Source organism: Empidonax traillii, unplaced genomic scaffold (assembly GCF_003031625.1).
Source record: "Empidonax traillii isolate 1590-97213 ecotype Southwest subspecies unplaced genomic scaffold, ASM303162v1 scaffold1716:size85440, whole genome shotgun sequence".
NCBI lineage: Eukaryota > Metazoa > Chordata > Aves > Passeriformes > Tyrannidae > Empidonax > Empidonax traillii.
This window is the reverse complement of record NW_020956909.1, coordinates 49,288-69,398: the sequence shown is the minus strand read 5'-3', so window position 1 is coordinate 69,398 and position 20,111 is coordinate 49,288. Positions and strand designations below refer to the sequence as shown.

Below are 20,111 nucleotides of genomic sequence, written 5' to 3'. Positions count from 1 at the left end.
GATAATGGGGGGGCATTGTGGTGGAGGCTTTGGGGGGTCAGCTACTGCACAAGGAACACCCTGGTATGCAGGCGCAGGAGGTGGGCATGGGGCTAGAGGGGTACAGGGAAGTGGGTGGGGAACAGAGGAGGCTGGGGGAGCTGGATCTGGAGGGTGGGGGGAATATGGAGGGGGCCTGGGAGTCTTGGTGAGCTTGAGGGACCTGGGAGGGCTGGGAGAATCTGGGGGGCTTGGAGGTCCTGGTGGTTCAGGGAGGGGGATCAGGGAGGCTTGGGTACTGGGTGGCACTGGTGTGGGTGTGGGTGCAGGTACAGATGAGGGTGCAGATGTAGGGGCCTGTAGTGGTGCAGGTGCCCTCAGTGCCAGCCCTGATGTGTCTCTACCCTGCTCCTCCGCCCCCTCCAGGCATTCCTGGCAGCTCTGCAGACCCAGTGGAGCTGGATGCTCCAGCTCTGCTGCTGCATCGAGACCCACCTGAAGGAGAACACCAACTACTTCCAGGTACAGGGGGGCCAGGGGAGGGTTGGGGGGGTCGGAGGGAGGGGGTGACCCCAGTGCTGACCCCTGCCTCTCCCCCCCCCCCACCCAGTTCTTCAGCGAGGTGCGAGAGACCGAGGAGCTGCTGCGCAAGACGGAGGAGACGATGCGGCGCAAGTTCAGCTGCGACCGCGGCACCACGGCCACGCGCCTCGAGGACCTGCTGCAGGACCTCGCGGTGAGGGCTCGCCTGGCACCCCCAAGGGGACTCCCAGACCCCCGGGGGTACCCCCACAGTGACCCCCCAGACCCTGGGTGGGGATCCCCCCCAAGACGACCCTCACAAGGTCCCCAGGGCAACCCCCCCCCAATATTCCTGAACTCCCCTGAAACACCTGGTATCCCCCCTAAATTTTTGATGCCCTTACAAACCGTGGGATTTCCAAAATCCTGAGGTGCCCCAAACGCGTTCCCACAGGAGCAAAAGGAGCAGCTGGCAGAGTTGGGGACCCAGCTAGGGGCTCTCGCCCGCCGTGCCAGGACCATCGTGCAGCTGAAGCCGCGGAGCCCTGGGACCCCCCTGCAGGGCCGCCCCCCCATCCAGGCTGTCTGCGACTACAAACAGATGGAGGTGGGGGGGTTACAGGGGCTGGGTTGGTGCAGGTGGGAGGTGGGAAGATGTGTGGGGGCATATGGTGGGCCCGGCACCCCAGTCTGATGTGGGGTCCATGGGGGGACATGGGGGAACATGGGATGATCCACACACTGGCCTGACACCACTCTGGGGGGCATAGGGAGATACTGGGGGCCCCCCACCCTGCTTTCATGCTGCCCTGGTCCCATGAAGGGACACAGGGTGGGAAAAAGGGGGCCCCCCACCCCCTTCTGATGCCGTCCCAGGCCCGTTGAGTGCTGTAGGGTGGGCACTGGGTGCCACCCACCCCAGCCTGAGACCACCCTGGTGCTATGGAAGGGAAATATGAGGGGCCTGCAGTAATATGAGGGAAATATGAGGGGCCATCGGGATTCCCCTATCTGGTGCTGCCCCAGCCCCATGGGGGGACACAGGGGTGGACATCGGAGGGGGACACTGGAGGCCCCCCCACCCCATGGGGGTGACATGGAGGAATATGGGAAGACATAGGGGAATGTCAGGGGACGTAGAAATGCACATGGAAGAGCCCCACCCTGCTCTAACTCTGCCCCAGCCCCGTGGGGGGACATGGTGGGGGACACAGGGGTCCCTCACCCCAGTCTGACACCATTCCAGCTCCATGGGGGGGACACAGAGGAATGTAGCGGGGACAGAGGGGCACACGGGGGGGACACGGGGGGATGCAGGGTACCCCACTCTCCCCCTCTGCCGTGCAGGTGACAGTGCACAAGAACGACACGTGTGCCCTGCTGAACCACGCGCAGCCGCAGCAGTGGCGGGTGCTGAGCGCCGGCGGCAGCGAGGCCGTCGTGCCCTCCGTCTGCTTCCTCCTGCCACCGCCCAACAAGGAGGCTCTGGATGCCGTGCACAGGTGGGGACGGTGACCCCACGCCCCTCCCCGGGCAGCCCTGTGACCCTCCCCACTAACTCTGTGTCCCCGCAGGCTGGAGACCACCCACCAGCAGCTGCTGGGGCTGTGGCAGCAGCTGTACCAGGACCTGCGCAGCCTCCGCGCCTGGCAGTACCTGACCCGGGACATCCAGCAGATCCAGTCCTGGACACACATCACGGTGAGTCCCCAGGGGTCCCAGGGTGGCACGGGGGTCCCAGGGGTTCTGGCGGGGGCTGACATGGCCGTGCCCCCCTCAGTTCCGCACGCTGCCGGCAGAGGAGGTGCGGCAGGTCCTGCGCAGCCTGGAGAGCCACTACCAGGAGTTCCTGCGGGACAGCCAAGACTCCCAGAGCTTCCAGCCTGATGACCGGCTGCAAGTGGAGCGTGACTACAACGCCTGCACCCACAAATACGAGCTGCTGCTGCGTAGCCAGGAGAAAGGTGGGTGTCCCCTCCCTGCTGTGGGTCCCTGCAGTGTCCCCAGGGTGTCCCCAGGTGCTGAGCTGTCTCCCTGTCCCCCTTCCCTGCCACGGTTCTCTGGGGTGTCACTGGGGCACTGAGCCATCCCCGGGGTGCTGAGCGGTCCCCACGTGCCCCCTCCCCACCTCAGTTCCCCAGGGCATCCCTGTGGTGCCCCACGGTGTTGAGCCATTCCCCGTGTCCCCCCAGGAGAGCAGGATGAGTCTCTGTGCAAGAGCTACATCTCGCAGCTGAAGGACATCCGGCTGCAGCTGGAGAGCTGCGAGAGCCGCACCGTGCACCGTCTGCGCCTGCCCCTGGACACCGACCCACTGCGCGAGTGTGCCCAGCGCCAGGCCGAGCAGCAGGTGTGTGACACGTGTGTGCAGGCGCGTGACGCGCGTGCAACGTGCGTGGATCCGGGCCTCGGCTCCAGGACGGGGCTGGGGGCTGACATGGAATCTCGGAATGGTTTAGTTTGGAAAAGCCTCTGAGCCCTTCGAGTCCAACTGCACTCCCAGCACTGCCAGGTTGACCGCTAAGCCGTGCCCCCACGTGCCGCATCCACACAGCTGTTGAATCCCCCTAGGGATGGGGACTCTACCCCTGCCCTGGGCAGCCTGTGCCAGGGCTGTACAGCCCTTTTTCAGAAGGAATTGTTCCCAGTATCCCATGTAAACCTCCCCTGCCCACTTGCTCTGGTGGGCTGCAGGCTCTCCCCCTGCTCGGCTCCTCCTCGGGTCCAGGGGGACCAGGGGAGCATTTCGTGGGGGTTCGCCCTGACCCACAGCCAGCAGGAACTGAGGGACTCTCTCCCTACAGCAAACCCACCTGGAGCTGGAGGGCATCCAGAAGAACCTGGCCAAGGTCAGTGAGAAGACGGAGCAGGTGCTGGCGCAGCCAGAACAGGCGGGCTCAGCCCCTGTCCTGCGCTCCGAGCTGGAGATCACCCTGCGGAAGATGGAGCAGGTGTACAGCCTCTCCAGCATCTACCTGGAGAAGTGAGTGTGATCCCAGCCCTGGCACTGTGCAGCTTCTTGGAACCCTGGGCTGGGAATGGGCTTGGGCAGCTGGTGGGGCTCAGTGGACTTGGGGGAAGCCGGCATGTCCTTCCCTTCCCTGTTTCCTCTTTGTTTCCTTCTTTGTTTCTGTTCCCTGTTTCCATCTTCTTTCCTTGCCTTGCCTTGCCCTCTGCCCTTCCCTTCTTCTTTCTCCCTTTTATTTCCCTTTTCCTTCCCTCGTGTCTCTGTGCTTTCACCTTAGCTGAGCTGTCCCGCTCTCGGCTGAGCCCATCCTACTCCTGTCCCACTGCCATCCCACTCCTGTCCTGCCCCTGGCTGATCCCTCCCACTGCCACAGGCTGAAGACCATCGGGCTGGTGATCCGGAGCACGCAGGGGGCTGAGGAGCTGCTCCGCAAGTACGAGGAGCAGCTGAAGGACGTGCAGGCGGTGCCAGCTGACCTGGCTGAGCTGGAGGCCAGCAAGGCTGAGCTGAAGGTACTGGGGGGTTCCAGGGAGTGCCCAGGGGGAGCTCGGGGAGCTGGGGCCGGCACTGACCCCTGCCCATCTGCTACAGCGGCTGCGAGCGCAGGCCGAGGGGCACCAGCCCTTCTTCAGCACCCTGGAGACCGACCTTGGCAAGGCCAAGGATGTCAACGAGCGGATGGTCCGCGGCCACAGCGAGAGGGATGTGGACCTGGAGCGGTACCGGGAGCGGGTGCAGCAGCTGCTGGAGCGCTGGCAGGCCGTGCTGGGCCAGGCCGACCTGCGCCAGCGTGAGCTGGACCAGCTGGGCCGCCAGCTGCGCTACTACCGGCAGAGCTGCGACGCCCTGCGCCAGTGGATCTGCGACGCCCGGCAGCGCCAGGAGGCCATCCAGGCCGTGCCCATCACCGACAGCCAGGCCGTGCGCGAGCAGCTCCTGCAGGAGAAGGTAGGGGCAGAGGCGGGACGAGGGGTGTGCCTGGCCATCCCTGGTTGGTGTGGGACAAGGAGTGCTGCAGGTCATGCCCAGCGGGATGAGGGGTGCACCCGGCCATCCCTGGTGGTGCAGGGTGTGTGTCTGGCTGTGCCTGACAGGGCAAGGAGTGCACCTGGCCAAACCCGGCCCCGATGGGGCCAGGGGTGCTGTCAGCTGTCCCTGCTGCAGTGGGACGGGGAAGGCTTTTGGGTGGCCGTGGTGGGATGAGGGATGCTCTTGTCTGTCCCTGGCTCTGTGTCAGGGCAGGGGGTGCTCTCAGCCATCCCCAGGAGGGTGAGGGGTGCTCCTGGCCATTCCCACCTGTGGCGTGGCTGGGATGTGCTGGGGGTGCTCTCAGGTGGCCGTGGGGTGCCTGGGCTCACCCTCACACATCTCCCCAGAAACTGCTGGAGGAATGTGAGCAGCACAAGGAGAAGGTGGAGGAGTGCCAGCGTTATGCCAAGCAGTACATCGATGCCATCAAGGTGCGCCTGCTGCCCAGGGAGCCGGGGCTGGGGGGAGGCTGGACGGGCAGCACAGTATTCCTTGGGGGACTAGGGGGGACAGTGCCAGGGCTGGGGGTCTCACCAGGGCACCCTCTCCCTGGCAGGACTATGAGCTGCAGCTAGTGAGCTTCAAGGCGCAGGTGGAGCCGATGGCATCGCCAGCCAAGAAGCCCAAAGTGCAGTCGGCGTCTGACAGCATCATCCAGGAGGTGAGGGCGATCCCACTGCTGTGGGCCTGGGGTGCCCCATGATCATGGAGGGGTGGGCCTGGGGAGCTGCTGTGCAGACTCACCTCCATCTGGACCCACCATTGCCGAGGGTGTGGGGACCATGGGTGTGCTCCCCTCCCTTCCTCTGACCCTCTGTCTCTGCAGTATGTGGACCTGCGGACGCAATACAGCGAGCTGACCACACTCACCACCCAGTACATCAAGTTCATCACCGAGACGCTGCGGCGGCTGGAGGAGGAGGAGGTAGGGAGCGGCGTGGGGAGGCATGGCCGGCTGTGTAACTGCAGGGAGCGCGGTTCACGGGGGCTCCGGCCCCACCACTAACACCAGCCTATGGCTGTGACTCTGGCCCTGGCCCCATCACTGACACTGGCCCCCGGCCATGACTCTGGCTCTGGCCCCATAACTAACGCTGCCCCATGGCTGTGACTCCGGTTCTGGACTCATTACCATCATCAGCCCGGGGCTGTGACTCCGGCCCCAGCCCTGATCACTAACACTAGCCCATGGCCATGACTCCAGCCCTGGACCTATCAGTAATGCTGGCCTATGGCTGTAACTCTGGCCCCATCACTAACACTGGCCCACAGCCATGGCTCCGACCCCAGCCCCATCACTGACACTGGCCCATGGCTGTGACTCTGGCCCCATCACTAACACTGGCCCACAGCCATGGCTCCGACCCCAGCCCCATCACTGGCACTGGCCCATGGCTGTGACTCTGGCCCCATCACTAACACTGGCCCACAGCCTCTAACTGCTCCCTGCCAGGCTCCCGGGAGTGAGGCCACTGGCTCTGCAGGGTCTTAGAGCCGAGCTGGCTCTGGGCACCGGGGGCTCTGGTGTGACTGGTGGTAGGAGGCACTTCCCAGATACACGTAGTGCAGTCAGCACCCGCCTGCGCATGCCGCTGTGCTGGGCGCCGGCCCGCGGGGTCTGGCGCGGGGTAACCTCTCTAATTCTTGGTTTCTGCCCTCGGAGCCGCTTTGCCGGTGCTTTTTCTTTGGGGATGTTTGTGTTGGTGGGGATCTAATGGAGGGTAAAAAACCAGGATGACTCTGGCAGCCCTGCACCAGGTACTCACTCTGCGCATGCCCCCTCCCTGCGGCACCCTCTGCCTTCCTCATAGCTCACCCTGTCCTCCTCTGTCCCTCCTCAGCCTCTGTGCTGCTCCTGGGATCGGGGGTCTGGCTCAGGGCTCTGGCTCCCTTGCATGTGAGCTGCGTGTGCCCAGGCCCTGCGGAGCGTGCGGCTGCCTCCGTCGTGGTGCATGTGGTGTGAGCACTGTGCTCGCACCTGGAAGAGGCCGGGAGGGGTCCGAACCGGTTGGATTGCTCTCTCTCTCTATCGTCGAGGCTTTCCCAGCAGGGAAAACCTCTGTTGGCATCGCCCTTGCACGGCTGCCCTCTGTCCTGCTCTTGGTGCTCGGGCCGTCTCTTCTTCTTTGCCCACGGTGGGCGCTGTCTGTGCCGGCCCCCTGGCACGGGGAGCCATGGTGGTGGCGTGCACGCTGCTTGCATCTGTCTCCATCGCTTGGGCTCCGCTTGCCCTCTGTCCCTTCTCTCTGGTACGTGGCCGCCCGCTTCCCATGCTGCTGTCTGGCTCCTGTCGCCTGTCTGCCTGCGCTGTTGTGTGTCCCCTGTCATGCCACATGTCTTCTGGAAGCTGCCGCCGTCTCGTGGGGCGGCCCAGGGGCCAAAGCCCTTCCACGTACATGCTCCAGCCCTCCACTGGCTCAGTGGTGCGTGGCTTGGCCGGCGCCAATGCCGCGGCGCGATCGCATCCCTTGTGATTTGTCTCTCTCTCCCCTCTCTGTCCCCTGTACCCTCTTTCCCCTCCAGAAAGCCGCCGAGAAGCTGAAGGAGGAGGAGAGGAAGCGGCTGGCGGAGGTGGAGGCGCAGCTGGAGAAGCAGCGGCAGCTGGCCGAGGCCCACGCCAAAGCCAAGGCGCAGGCGGAGGCGGAGGCACAGGAGCTGCAGCTCCGCATGCAGGAGGAGGTCACCCGGCGGGAGGTGGTGGCCGTGGATGCCGAGCAGCAGAAGCAGAACATCCAGCAGGAGCTGATGCAGCTGCGGCAAAACTCAGACCACCAGATCAAGTCTAAGGTGAAGCTGATCGAGGAGGCCGAGTACAACCGCAAGAAGGTCGAGGAGGAGATCCGCCTCATCCGCCTGCAGCTGGAGAGCACCGAGAAACAGCGGGAGAGTGCTGAGACGGAGCTGCAGGAGCTGCGGGCACGCGCCGAGGAGGCTGAGCGGCAGAAGCGACAGGCGCAGGAGGAGGCCGAGCGCCTGCGCCGCCAGGTGAAGGAGGAGAGTCAGAAGAAGCGGGAGGCAGAGGAGGAGCTGAAGCGCAAGGTGCAGGCCGAGCGTGAGGCGGCGCGGGAGAAGCAGAAGGCGGTGGCGGACCTGGAGCAGCTGCGGCTGCAGGCGGAGGAGGCCGAGAGGCGCATGCGGCAGGCGGAGGCCGAGAAGGAGCGGCAGATCCAGGTGGCCCAGGAGGTGGCCCAGCGCAGCGCCGAGGCCGAGCTGCAGAGCAAGCGGCTCTCCTTTGCCGAGAAGACGGCGCAGCTGGAGCTGTCGCTGCAGCAGGAGCACGATGCGGTGGCCCAACTGCAGGAGGAGGCCGAGCGGCTGAAGAGGCAGCAGCTGGAGGCTGAGCGCTCGCGGGAGGAGGCCGAGAAGGAGCTGGAGCATTGGCGGCAGAAGGCCAACGAGGCGCTGCGCCTGCGGCTGCAGGCCGAGGAGGTGGCCCACAAGAAGTCGCTGGCGCAGGAAGAGGCCGAGAAGCAGAAGGAGGACGCGGAGCGCGAGGCCCGCAAGCGCGCCAAGGCGGAGGAGGCGGCCCTGCGGCAGAAGGAGCTGGCGGAGGAGGAACTGGAGAAGCAGCGGGAGCTGGCGGAGGGCACGGCCCAGCAGAAGCTGGCGGCGGAGCAGGAGCTGATCCGACTGAAGGCAGAGATGGAGAACGGGGAACAGCAGCGCCTGCTCCTGGAGGAAGAGCTCTCACGGCTGAAGAGCGAGGTGAACGAGGCCATCCAGAGGAGGAAGGAGCTGGAGGAGGAGCTGGCCAAGCTGCGGGCTGAGATGGAGGTCCTGCTGGAGAGCAAAGCCAAGACAGAGGAGGAGTCGCGCTCCAGCAGTGAGAAGACAAAGCAGCGGCTGGAGGCGGAGGCCAGCAAGTTGCGGGAGCTGGCTGAGGAGGCCGCCCGCCTGCGTGCCCTCTCTGAGGAAGCCAAGCGGCAGCGACAGCTGGCAGAGGAAGAGGCCGGCCGGCAGCGGGCCGAGGCCGAGCGCATCCTGAAGGAGAAGCTGGCGGCCATCAATGAGGCTTCACGGCTGAAGGCGGAGGCAGAGATCGCGCTGAAGGAGAAGGAGGCGGAGAACGAGCGCCTGCGGCGGCTGGCGGAGGACGAGGCCTACCAGCGCAAGCTGCTGGAGGAGCAGGCGGCTCAGCACAAGCAGGACATCGAGGAGAAGATCGCCTTGCTGAAGCGCTCCTCCGAGAGCGAGCTGGAGCGGCAGAAGGGGCTGGTGGAGGACACGCTGCGGCAGCGGCGGCAGGTGGAGGAGGAGATCCGCGCGCTCAAGGCCAGCTTCGAAAGGGCGTCAGCTGGAAAGAGCGAGCTGGAGCGGGAGCTGAACCGCATCCGCGGGGAGGCGGAGGAGGTGCAGCGCAGCCGGGAGCAGGCGGAGCGGGAGGCTGAGAGGCAGCGGGCGCTGGCACTGGAGGAGGAAGGCCGGCGGCGCGAGGCCGAGGAGAAGGTTCAGGCCATCCTGGCGGCTGAGGAGGAGGCTGGGCGGCAGCGGCGTTTGGCCTTGGAGGAGGTGGAGCGGTTGCGGGCCATGGTGGAAGAGGCGCGGCGGCAGAAGGAGCTGGCCGAGAAGGAGTCGGAGCGGCAGATCCAGCTGGCGCGGGAGGCGGCGCAGAAGCGGATCGCGGCGGAGGAGAAGGCTCACCTGGCCGCCGTGCAGCAGAAGGAGCAGGAGCTGCTGCAGACGCGGCAGCAGGAGCAGAGCCTCCTGGACCGGCTGCGTGAGGAGGCCGAACGGGCCCGGCGGGCTGCCGAGGAGGCCGAGTTTGCCCGTGGCAAGGCTGAGCAGGACGCCAGCCTGTCCCGGCAGCGCGTGGAGGAAGCCGAGCGGCTGAAGCAGCGGGCAGAGGAGGAGGCACAGGCCAAGGCGCAGGCACAGGCGGACGCGGAGAAGCTGCGGAAGGAGGCTGAGCTGGAGGCAGCGAAGCGGGCGCAGGCGGAGCAGGCGGCCCTGCGGCAGAAGCAGCTGGCCGACGCCGAGATGGAGAAGCACAAGAAGTTTGCTGAGCAGACGCTGCGGCAGAAGGCGCAGGTGGAGCAGGAGCTGGCCAAGGTGAAACTGCAGCTGGATGAGACGGACCATCAGAAGGGCATCCTGGACGAGGAGCTGCAGCGGCTGAAGGAGGAGGTGACGGATGCCGTCCGGCAGAAGGCCCAGGTGGAGGAGGAGCTCTTTAAGGTCCGGGTGCAAATGGAGGAGCTGGCCAAGCTGAAGAGCCGGATTGAGGAGGAGAACAAGGTGCTGATCCTCAAGGACAAGGACAACACGCAGAAGTTCCTGGCGGAGGAGGCTGAGAAGATGAAGCAGGTGGCAGAGGAGGTGGCCCGGCTGAGTGTGGAGGCGCAGGAGGCCGCCCGCTTGCGGCAGCTGGCTGAGGATGACCTGGCACAGCAGCGGGCACTGGCGGAGAAGATGCTGAAGGAGAAGATGCAGGCGGTGCAGGAGGCCACACGGCTGCGGGCCGAGGCTGAGGTGCTGCAGAAACAGAAAGACCTGGCACAGGAACACGCCAAGCGGCTGCAGGAGGACAAGGAGCAGATGCAGCAGCGCCTGGCTGAGGAGACCGAAGGCTTCCAGAAGACACTGGAGGCCGAGCGTCGGCGGCAGTTGGACATCACAGCCGAGGCTGAACGCCTCAAAGTGCAGGTGGCGGAGATGAGCATGGCCCAGGCCAAGGCTGAGGAGGAAGCCAAGCGGTTCAAGAAGCAGGCAGAGGAGATCAGTGAGAGGCTGCATGAGACCGAGCTGGCCACGCAGGAGAAGATGACGCTGGTGCAGACCCTGGAGATCCAGAGGCACCAGAGCGATGAGGATGCGGAGAAGCTGCGGAAAGCCATTGCTGACCTGGAGAAGGAGAAGGAGAAGCTGAAGCAGGAGGCAGCACTACTACAGCAGAAGGCAGAGGAGGTACTGGGCTGTGGGACCCCCTTAGCAGTGGTGGTACACAGGGAGGCTGTCCCTCTCCCCAGCCACCCCACACCATCCCTGGCCAGGTCCCCAGGGACCATCACCGGGGATGGTGGGGCAGGACCCCCTATGAGGGTCAAGGATGCCCCCTTCAGTTGGGAGCACTGAAGCAAACCCCACAGGCAGTGTTGGAGCGGGACCCCCAGCCTATCTCCTGCTGTGGACGGGGGATCCCCACCACTTGGGCCGGCTCTTCGGCCCCGTGGTATGTCCTGCCGTGTTCTGTGCCCAGTTCCCATCCTCGGTGCTGGAGGATCCCTTGTGTCCTCCCCCTGTTTGTCCTGCCCCGTGCTGTGTGTGTGGCTCCCTAACCCCGGCTCTGCTCTTTAACTCTTACCCAATATAGCGGAGTGTGTGGGTGACTCTGTGTTCCCTGGTGCCACCCCTGCTCCCCACGCCCCATCCCCCCCCCCTCAGTCCTCCCCACTGCCCTCCTGGGTGTCTGACCACACTGTCCTCTCTCCCACCCCAGATGCAGGTGGCCCAGCAGGCTCAGCTCCGTCAGGAGACACAGCTCCTCCAGCAGAGCTTCCTGACGGAGAAGGATGCCCTGCTGCAGAAGGAGAAGTTCATTGAGGAGGAGAAATTGAAGCTGGAGAAGCTCTTTAAGGACGAGGTGAACAAAGCCCAGAACCTGAAGGCAGAGCAGGAGAGGCAGCAGCAGGAGATGGAGCAGGAGAAGCAGCAGTTGAAAGCCATGTTGGATGAAGCCAAGAAGCATCAAAAAGAAGCTGAGGAAAATGTCCGGCACAAGCAGGAGGAGCTGCAGCAGCTTGAGAGGCAGAGGCAGCAGCAGGAGAAACTTCTGGAAGAGGAGAACAAGAAGCTGAGGGAGAGGCTTGAGCAGATGCAGGAGGAGTACAAGGCAGCCCTGGCCCAGAGACGGGAGATCATGATCCAGACGGACGACCTGCCCGGGGAGGCTGCGGTTACGACGACACAGCTACTGGACATGAAGGCTGTGCCCAACAGCCGGGACACGATGGACGGCTTAGCTCAGAACGGGGAGCCAGAGTTTGCCTTCGACGGCATTCGGCAGAAGGTGTCAGCAGAGAAGCTGGCTGATGCCGGCATTCTGAGCAGAGAGAACTTGGACAAGTTGTCGAAGGGAGCTGTGAGTGTGGGCGAGCTCTCGCAGAGGGAGGACATCAAGAAGTACCTGCAGGGGAAGAGCAGCATCGCTGGTTTGCTGATCAAACCCACTAACCAGAAGATGAGCATCTACGAAGCCATGAAGAAGAAGCTGCTCAGCCCAGGCACAGCGCTGGTGCTTCTGGAGGCTCAGGCTGCCTCCGGCTTCATCATTGATCCCGTGCGGAACGTGAGGCTCTCGGTGAACGAGGCGGTGCGAGAGGGTGTGATCGGGCCGGAGCTGCACAACAAGATGCTGTCGGCTGAGCGGGCTGTCACCGGCTACAAGGATCCGTACACAGGGGACAAGATCTCCCTCTTCCAGGCCATGACGAAGGATCTCATCGTCAGGGATCACGGCATCCGCCTGCTCGAGGCCCAGATCGCCACCGGCGGCATCATCGACCCCGTGCACAGCCACCGCCTGCCCGTGGAAGCGGCCTACAAACGCGGCTACTTCGATGAGGAGATGAACCAGGTCCTGTCCGACCCCACTGATGACACCAAGGGCTTCTTTGATCCCAACACTCAGGAGAACCTCACCTACCTGCAGCTCATGGAGCGGTGTGTGACTGACCCAGACACAGGGCTGTGCCTCCTGCCACTCACTGACCAGGCAGCCAAAGTGAGGGAGCTGGTCTACACTGACAAGGAAGCCAAGGACGTCTTCAAGAAGGCCACGGTGACGGCGCCATTTGGCAAGTTCCAAGGGAAGACAATGACCATCTGGGAGCTCATCAACTCTGAATACTTCACTGAGGACCAAAGGCGAGACCTGATCCAGCAGTACAGGACTGGCAAGATCACAGTGGAGAAGATCATCAAGATCATCATCACGGTTGTGGAGGAAAGCGAGAAAAAGAGCCAGATGTGCTTTGAGGGCCTGCGGGCACCCGTGCCCGCTGCTGAGCTGCTGGAAAGCAAAATCATCAACAAGGACCTCTACAACCAACTGCACCAGGGCAAGAAATCCGTGAAAGATGTGGCAGAGATGGAGTCTGTGCAGCAGTACCTGAAGGGCACAGATGCCATTGCCGGTGTCCTGGTGGAGTCGACGGGCCAGAAGCTCACCTTCTATGAGGCCCTGAAGAGAAACCTGCTGAAGCCAGAGGTTGCCCTCTCCCTGCTGGAGGCACAAGCTGCCACTGGCTACATCATTGACCCCGTGAGGAACAAGCTCTTCTCTGTGGACGAGGCGGTGAAGGCTGAGGTGGTGGGACCAGAGTTCCACGAGAAGCTGCTGTCGGCGGAGAAGGCGGTGACCGGCTACAAGGATCCCTACACAGGCCAGACGGTTTCCCTCTACCAAGCGCTCAAGAAGGGTCTCATCCCCAGTGACACTGGGCTCCGGCTGCTGGACGTCCAGCTCACCACCGGCGGCATCATCGACCCTGTCAACAGCCACCGGCTCCCACTCGAGGTCGCCTACAAGCGCGGCTACTTCGACCCGGAGATAAACGAGGCTCTGACTGAGCTCCGAGATGACGCCAAGGCTTTCTACTGCCCCAACACCCAGGAACACCTCACCTACGCCCAGCTGCAGAAGAGCTGCCACCGTGATAAGCAGACTGGCCTGTGCCTGCTGCCCCTCTCTGACAAGGCCATCCAGTCGCAGCAGGAGGAGGTCTACACAGACAGCCAGGCCAAGGAGTGCTTCGACAAGACCACCATAGAGGTGCCGGTGGGCAGCATGAAGGGCCGGACGATGACCATCTGGGATCTGATCCACTCTGAGTACTTCACAGAGGAGCACAGGCGGGAGCTCCTCCGGCAGTACAAAACCGGCAAAGTGACCATCGAGAAGATCATCAAGATCGTGATCACCATCATTGAGGACGTGGAGACCAAAAAGCAGGAGAAGCTGACGTTCAGTGGTCTGCGGGCGCCAGTGCCGGCCAGCGAGCTGCTGGAGTCCCGCATCATCAGCAAGGCCCAGTATGAGCAGCTGAAGGAAGGCAAGAAGACGGTGAAGGACCTCTCTGAGACAGATGCAGTGAGGAGGTTCCTGCATGGTGGCGACTGCATTGCCGGCGTCTACGTGGAGGCCACCAAGGAGAAGCTGAACATCTACGAGGCCATGAAGAGGAACCTGCTGATGCCCAGCACCGCTGCGGTCCTCCTGGAGGCCCAGGCAGCCACTGGGTTCTTGATTGATCCCGTGAAGAACCGTAAACTGTATGTTAACGAGGCGGTGAAGGCTGGTGTTGTCGGGCCTGAGCTGCACGAGAAGCTGCTATCAGCTGAGAAGGCCGTCACCGGCTACAAGGACCCCTACTCGGGCGACACCATCTCCCTCTTCCAGGCCATGAAGAAAGGGCTCATTGTCAGGGATCACGGCATCCGCCTGCTGGAGGCCCAGATCGCCACCGGCGGCATCATCGACCCCGTGCACAGCCACCGCCTGCCCGTGGAGGTGGCCTACCAGCGCGGCTACTTCGATGAGGAGATGAACCGGACGCTCTCCGACCCCACTGATGACACCAAGGGCTTCTTTGACCCCAACACTCAGGAGAACCTCACCTACATGCAGCTGAAGGAGAGGTGCATCGAGGATCCCGAGACGGGCCTGTACCTGCTGCCTCTGCGGGAGCCCGAGAAGCCGAAAGTGGTGGAGACCACCCAGGTTTACACAGAGGCAGAGACACGGAAGGTGTTTGAGGAGACGCAGGTGGACATCCCTGTGGGCAGCCGGGCGGGCTCCTCCATGTCGCTGTGGGAGATCATGCACTCGGACCTGCTGCCCGAGGAGCAGCGGAAGCAGCTCATGGAGGAGTTCCAGTCAGGCCGCGTGTCCAAGGAGCGCATGATCATCATCATCATCGAGATCATTGAGAAGACTGAGATCATCCGGCAGCAGAACCTCATGTCCTATGACTACGTCCGGCGCCGCATCACGGCTGAGGACCTCTACGAGGCCAAAATTATCTCTCAGGACATTTACAACCTGCTGAAGCAGGGCTCCAAAACCTTCCGGGAGCTCCTGGAGGTGGAGACTGTCTGGAAATACCTCTATGGGTCAGGCTGTGTGGCTGGCATCTACATCCCCTCCTCCAAGCAGACACTCAGCATCTACCAGGCACTGAAGAAAGGGCTGATCAACTCTGAAGTGGCCCGCTCTCTCCTGGAGGCCCAGGCAGCCACCGGCTTCATGATCGACCCCATAAAGAACGAGATGCTGACGGTCGATGAGGCAGTCAGGAAGGGCGTGGTGGGGCCTGAGATCCACGACCGGCTCCTGTCTGCAGAGAGAGCTGTGACCGGCTACAGAGATCCCTACAGCGAACAGAAGATCTCCCTCTTCCAGGCCATGAAGAAGGATCTCATTCCCAGCGAAGAGGCCCTCAAGCTCTTGGACGCCCAGATCGCGACTGGCGGTGTCATCGACCCACACCTGGGCTTCCACCTGCCCCTGGAGGTGGCCTACCAGCGGGGCTTCATCAACAAGGAGACGTACGACATGCTCTCGGAGCCCAGCGAGGTGCGCAGCTACGTGGACCCCTCCACGGATGAGAAGCTCAGCTACACGCAGCTGCTGAAGCGCTGCCGGAAGGATGAGAACTCCAGGCTCCTCCTGCTCCCGCTCTGCGACACGCGGAAACTCACCTTCCGGGGGCTGCGGAAGCAGATCACTGTGGAGGAGCTGGTCCGTTCGCAGGTGATGGATGAAGCCACAGCCCAGCGCCTCCAAGAGGGCCTCACCTCCGTTGAGGAGGTCTCCAAGAACCTCAAGAAGTTCCTGGAGGGCACCAGCTGCATCGCTGGTGTCTTTGTGGACTCTACGAAGGAGCGTCTGTCCGTCTACCAGGCCATGAAGAAGGGGATCATCCGGCCCGGCACTGCCTTTGAGCTCCTGGAGGCGCAGGCAGCCACGGGCTATGTGATCGACCCCATCAAGGGCCTCAAGCTGACAGTGGAGGAAGCTGTGCGGATGGGCATCGTGGGTCCTGAGTTCAAGGACAAGCTGCTCTCTGCCGAGAGGGCCGTCACCGGCTACCGGGACCCTTACACCGGAAAGCTTATCTCCCTCTTCCAGGCCATGAAGAAGGGTCTGATCCTGAAGGACCACGGGATCCGCTTGTTGGAGGCGCAGATCGCCACGGGAGGCATCATTGACCCCGAGGAGAGCCACCGTCTGCCCGTGGAGGTGGCCTACAAGAGGGGCCTCTTCGACGAGGAGATGAATGAGATCCTGCTGGACCCCAGCGATGACACCAAGGGCTTCTTCGACCCCAACACAGAGGAGAACCTCACCTACCTGCAGCTCATGGAGCGGTGCATCACTGACCCAGAGACTGGCCTCTGCCTCCTGCCCCTGAAGGAGAAGAAGCGGGAGAGGAAGACTTCTTCCAAGTCCTCTGTCCGCAAGCGTCGGGTGGTGATCGTCGACCCGGAGACGGGCAAGGAGATGTCTGTCTACGAAGCCTATCGCAAGGGCCTCATTGACCACCAGACCTACCTGGAGCTGTCAGAGCAGGAGTGCGAATGGGAGGAAATCACCACCTCCTCCTCCGATGGTGTGGTGAAGTCGATGATCATTGACAGGCGCTCAGGGCGCCAGTATGACATCGACGATGCCATCAGCAAGGGCCTGATTGACCAGTCGGCCCTGGACCAGTACCGCTCAGGCACCCTCTCCATCACCGAGTTTGCTGACATGCTCTCCGGCAACATGGGTGGCTTCCGGTCGCGGTCATCCTCAGTGGGATCCTCCTCCTCCTACACTACTGTCAGCCCAGCCCTGGCACGGACCCAGATCTCCATGTGGACCGACCCAACTGAGGAGACCGGGCCGGTGGCAGGCATCCTGGACACAGACACTCTCGAGAAGGTGTCCATCACAGAGGCGATGCGCCGCAACCTGGTGGACAACATCACGGGGCAGCGGCTGCTGGAGGCCCAGGCCTGCACTGGGGGCATCATCGACCCCAGCACTGGCGACAAGTGCTCCGTCGCTGACGCAGTCAGCAAGGGCCTGGTTGACAAGATCATGGTGGACCGCATCAACCTGGCGCAGAAGGCCTTCTACGGCTTCGAGGACCCGCGGACCAAGACGAAGATGTCGGCGGCGCAGGCGCTGAAGAAGGGCTGGCTGTACTACGAGGCTGGGCAGCGGTTCCTGGAGGTGCAGTACCTGACAGGGGGCCTGATCGAGCCCGACACTGCGGGCCGTGTCTCCCTGGACGAGGCGCTGCAGAAGGGCACCATTGATGCACGCACCGCCCAGAAGCTGCGGGATGTCAACACCTACTCCAAGTACCTCACCTGCCCTAAGACCAAGCTCAAGATCTCCTACAAGGACGCCATGGACCGGAGCATGATCGAGGATGGGACCGGCCTGCGGCTGCTGGAGGCCTCCTCCCAGTCCAGCAAGGGCTACTACAGCCCCTACAACGTCAGCAGTGCCGGCTCCACTTCTGGATCCCGCTCAGGCTCCCGCACCGGCTCCCGCTCGGGCTCCCGGCGCGGCAGCTTCGATGCCACCAGCTCCGGCTTCTCTATGACCTTCTCTTCCTCATCCTACTCCTCCTCAAGCTTTGGGCGCAGATATGCCGGGGGTCCCCAGGGCGCTGTGGAGGCAGCTGCTCTAGCCCTTGCCCTCACCCTGGCTGCATCTGGGAGCTGTGGGCGGGAGGCGAGCGGGGAGCACCCCGGGGTGTGCGGGCCTCCACTCCACGTGGCCTGAGACCCGCCAGCCCCCTGAGGCTCTGCCTCACCCGCTCCGCATGTGGCAACGCTGCTGGCTAATCACTAGTATTTTTTTTTAATTTTGAACCTCCACTCTTCTCCCAAAGCAGTGCCTCGAGTTTAACCAAAAAGACAAGACTAATAAATTAATATATGCGAATGTGCTGACAGTGTTTGTATATTAAGAGATAAGACAAAACACACACTACCACTCTCCCTGTCTTGTGCCCTGGGAGCTGAATGCCGTTCCAGGCCCCGGCTGCGCAGACTCCGCTGCCGCTCACGCACGGTGCGGTCAAGCCGGACACCAGGAAAACAGTTCCCTGTTTGGATCTAACCACTTAGCACTCTTTTTTAACTATCCTGCCGGCTTCAAACCCCCGCACCCCAAAGGAGGAGATGACCCTGGCTTCGTGGTGCACCACACTGCAGCTGGCATGCCGGAGGAGGACATCGCGGGCTCCCCGGCACCAGACAGCCAGACGCACCACGCCGGCCCTGGAGCTGCTGCCTGGACCCCTTCCACCCACCCTCAGCGTGGCGAGGAGGGGCTCTGCACCCAGCCCCCCAGCTGCCCCATCTCCCTGCCTTGGCCTCCCGGCACGTCCCGCCACTGCACCGCGGAGCCGGTGCCCTGACCGTAAGTGCCGCGCTGGTGCTACCCGGTGCTTCTGCGCCACGCGGGGGGACCTGCCTCCGCTCCGCCGCTTCGCCCGCCGAGGGGCTTCGCTGCGCGCCTGCCTCCGCCAGCCCGCCCGCTCACCCGCCCTCCGGGACTCTCCCGCCGTGGCCGGCCAGTCTGTCTGTCTGTCTCTCCGTGTATCTGGGAAGTGCTTCCACTCGAGGTTGATTTCCTCACACTGATGGTGGCTCCGTGCCCCGTTGGCAGGTGTCCACCAGAACCCACGCCCCAGCCCGGTTCCATGTGGCTCCTGTGCCCAGAGCCCCCCTGGCCACAGGGACTTTCCTGACCCTCGTGAGAGGTGCTGGGGCCCCAGGACCCCCGGAGCATGGGGTGGGCCGTGGGATGCTGCAGCAGCCCGGAACGTGCTCTTGTTAGAAAATGGCGAAATCCTGTAAAAGCAGCCTCCTCTTCCTTCTTCACGGTAATTCCAACCCCCTGTCCCCAGCTCTCCCTGCGCCTGCAGTAACGCGCTCTCTCTCTGGCAGACGTCTTTTTCCAGTCCCACCAAAGATGTCCCGGTGCCGCTGGGTGAGCTCCTGAGCTGGGTCTCCGACATCAGCAGGTCGTGGATGGGCTCGAGGGGAGCCCGGGTGGCTGCAGCTGCTCGGCCGCGCTCACCGGCACAGGTAATGCCGAGCTCCCCGCTCCGTCCCGGTCCTGCAGCGGGCGCGCGGCACTGCTGGCCGGGTCATCTCATGGATCGTTCTCCCTGTCTCATCCCACCTTTTCTGTTCGCTTTGTTGTAGTGTGGCTGGATGTCCATCTCACCTCCCCTCATCGCTGCCACAGAGCCCGTCCCCTGCCCCGGGGCCTGTTGGACCGCGCCTGAGGACACGGGGATGTGCTCCCTCGCCCTCTGCACTTGCCAGAGTCCCCGGGCAGAGACTGGGGCTGCAATGCCCGGGCAGCCAGCGGCCCAAGAGGCACCCACGGGGTCACCCAATCCCTCCTCGCCCCGCGCATCCCCTCCTCCCCAGGGACAGCCTCCCGGCGCGGTGCTGGGCTCACCGCGGATCTCCATGGCATCTCCTTCTTTCCCCCTGCTCTCATCTGCCCCCTGTAAATCCAGTCATGTTACCCTCCGCCTCCGGTGTCGTTATTGCTCTCATTATCCCGTTTGGCTTTGCATGAAGCGCTGCTGCACGCGGCTCCGGGGTGCTCCCCGCTCCCTGGGGCCCCCCGTGCCCCGACCATCACCCATCAGGGCATTGGGGGCCCATCGATTACCCAAACAAGTGTTTTGGGGGCAAAACACTAAAATCCTGACCTGTACATACCGCGAAGTGTCTGTAAAAGGAGCAGTGTGGACCCAGGGCTCCCCTGCGAGGGCAGTAAAGGAGAATCCTCTGAAACCAGCTGGCAGCTCTGCGTGGTCTCTTTGCCCCTCCAGCCTTGCCACCGTGGCTGTGGGCTGGGGGCGTCCACTGCCTTCTGTGGCTTTGTGCCATGGGCTGCTGGTGCTGCTGTGGGTCATGGTGGAACGTGCTGGGGAGCAGTGGGTCTGACCGGCTCCTGGCACAGGTGCTTCACCCATGGGCTGGGCCTCGGTGTCCCCACAGTGCTACCGGGCCGCAGGGGTGTCCCCAGGGCTGTCCCGGGCTGGTGGCACAGCTGGCACTGCCAGGAGGTGAGTGTGGATGCAGCCCCTGGCCAGCAGATCCCTCGTTTTGAGGAGTGAGCACTGCTGGGACTGTGAGGGCTGTAAGGGCTTCTGAGGCTGCTTCTCTCCCATGGGGACAGACCCCTCCTGGCTCCGTCAGTGGGGCTCTGGGCACAGCAGGGACACTGCCCCCCACAGCACTCTTCCTGGTGCCCGTGGGTGCCGTTACCACTGCTAGTCGAGGGCTGTGCCCACTGGTCCCATGGCCTCTGCCCAGCGCCGGCTGTGCCCTCCCTTTTCAGGCAGTGAGCTGTTGTGGGCAGATGGCAGCAGTTTGCTGTGAGGATGAGGGGCTGGAGGGGATCAGGGTGTGCTGGTGGCTGACAGGGCAGCAGCACTTGGGAGGGACAACCCCAGCAAACTGGGAAGTGTTAGTGCAGCTGCCAGCGCAGGTGTGGGTGGCTCAAGGTGGGCCAGGCGTCACCCTCTGTCCAGCCTGGTGAGCCAGGTGTCACCCTCTGCCCAGGCTGGGGCTCCCTGAGCGCGAA

The 20,111-nt window shown here is 63.5% G+C and overlaps 1 protein-coding gene across 1 annotated transcript in view; it reads left to right on the top strand.

Annotated features, from left to right (window-relative positions):
• Window positions 1-20,111, top strand: part of PLEC (plectin) — a 56,073-nt gene that overhangs the window by 10,931 nt on the left and 25,031 nt on the right. The window contains exons 11-26 of the mRNA XM_027908461.1: window positions 406-501; window positions 590-715; window positions 956-1,108; window positions 1,849-2,003; window positions 2,076-2,202; window positions 2,282-2,465; window positions 2,694-2,851; window positions 3,306-3,484; window positions 3,843-3,981; window positions 4,061-4,417; window positions 4,846-4,929; window positions 5,055-5,159; window positions 5,325-5,423; window positions 7,022-10,402; window positions 10,935-17,273; window positions 18,449-18,589. Of these exons, the coding sequence (XP_027764262.1) occupies window positions 406-501; window positions 590-715; window positions 956-1,108; window positions 1,849-2,003; window positions 2,076-2,202; window positions 2,282-2,465; window positions 2,694-2,851; window positions 3,306-3,484; window positions 3,843-3,981; window positions 4,061-4,417; window positions 4,846-4,929; window positions 5,055-5,159; window positions 5,325-5,423; window positions 7,022-10,402; window positions 10,935-17,273; window positions 18,449-18,589 (11,823 nt within the window). The remainder of the gene's footprint in view (window positions 1-405; window positions 502-589; window positions 716-955; window positions 1,109-1,848; window positions 2,004-2,075; window positions 2,203-2,281; window positions 2,466-2,693; window positions 2,852-3,305; window positions 3,485-3,842; window positions 3,982-4,060; window positions 4,418-4,845; window positions 4,930-5,054; window positions 5,160-5,324; window positions 5,424-7,021; window positions 10,403-10,934; window positions 17,274-18,448; window positions 18,590-20,111) is intronic.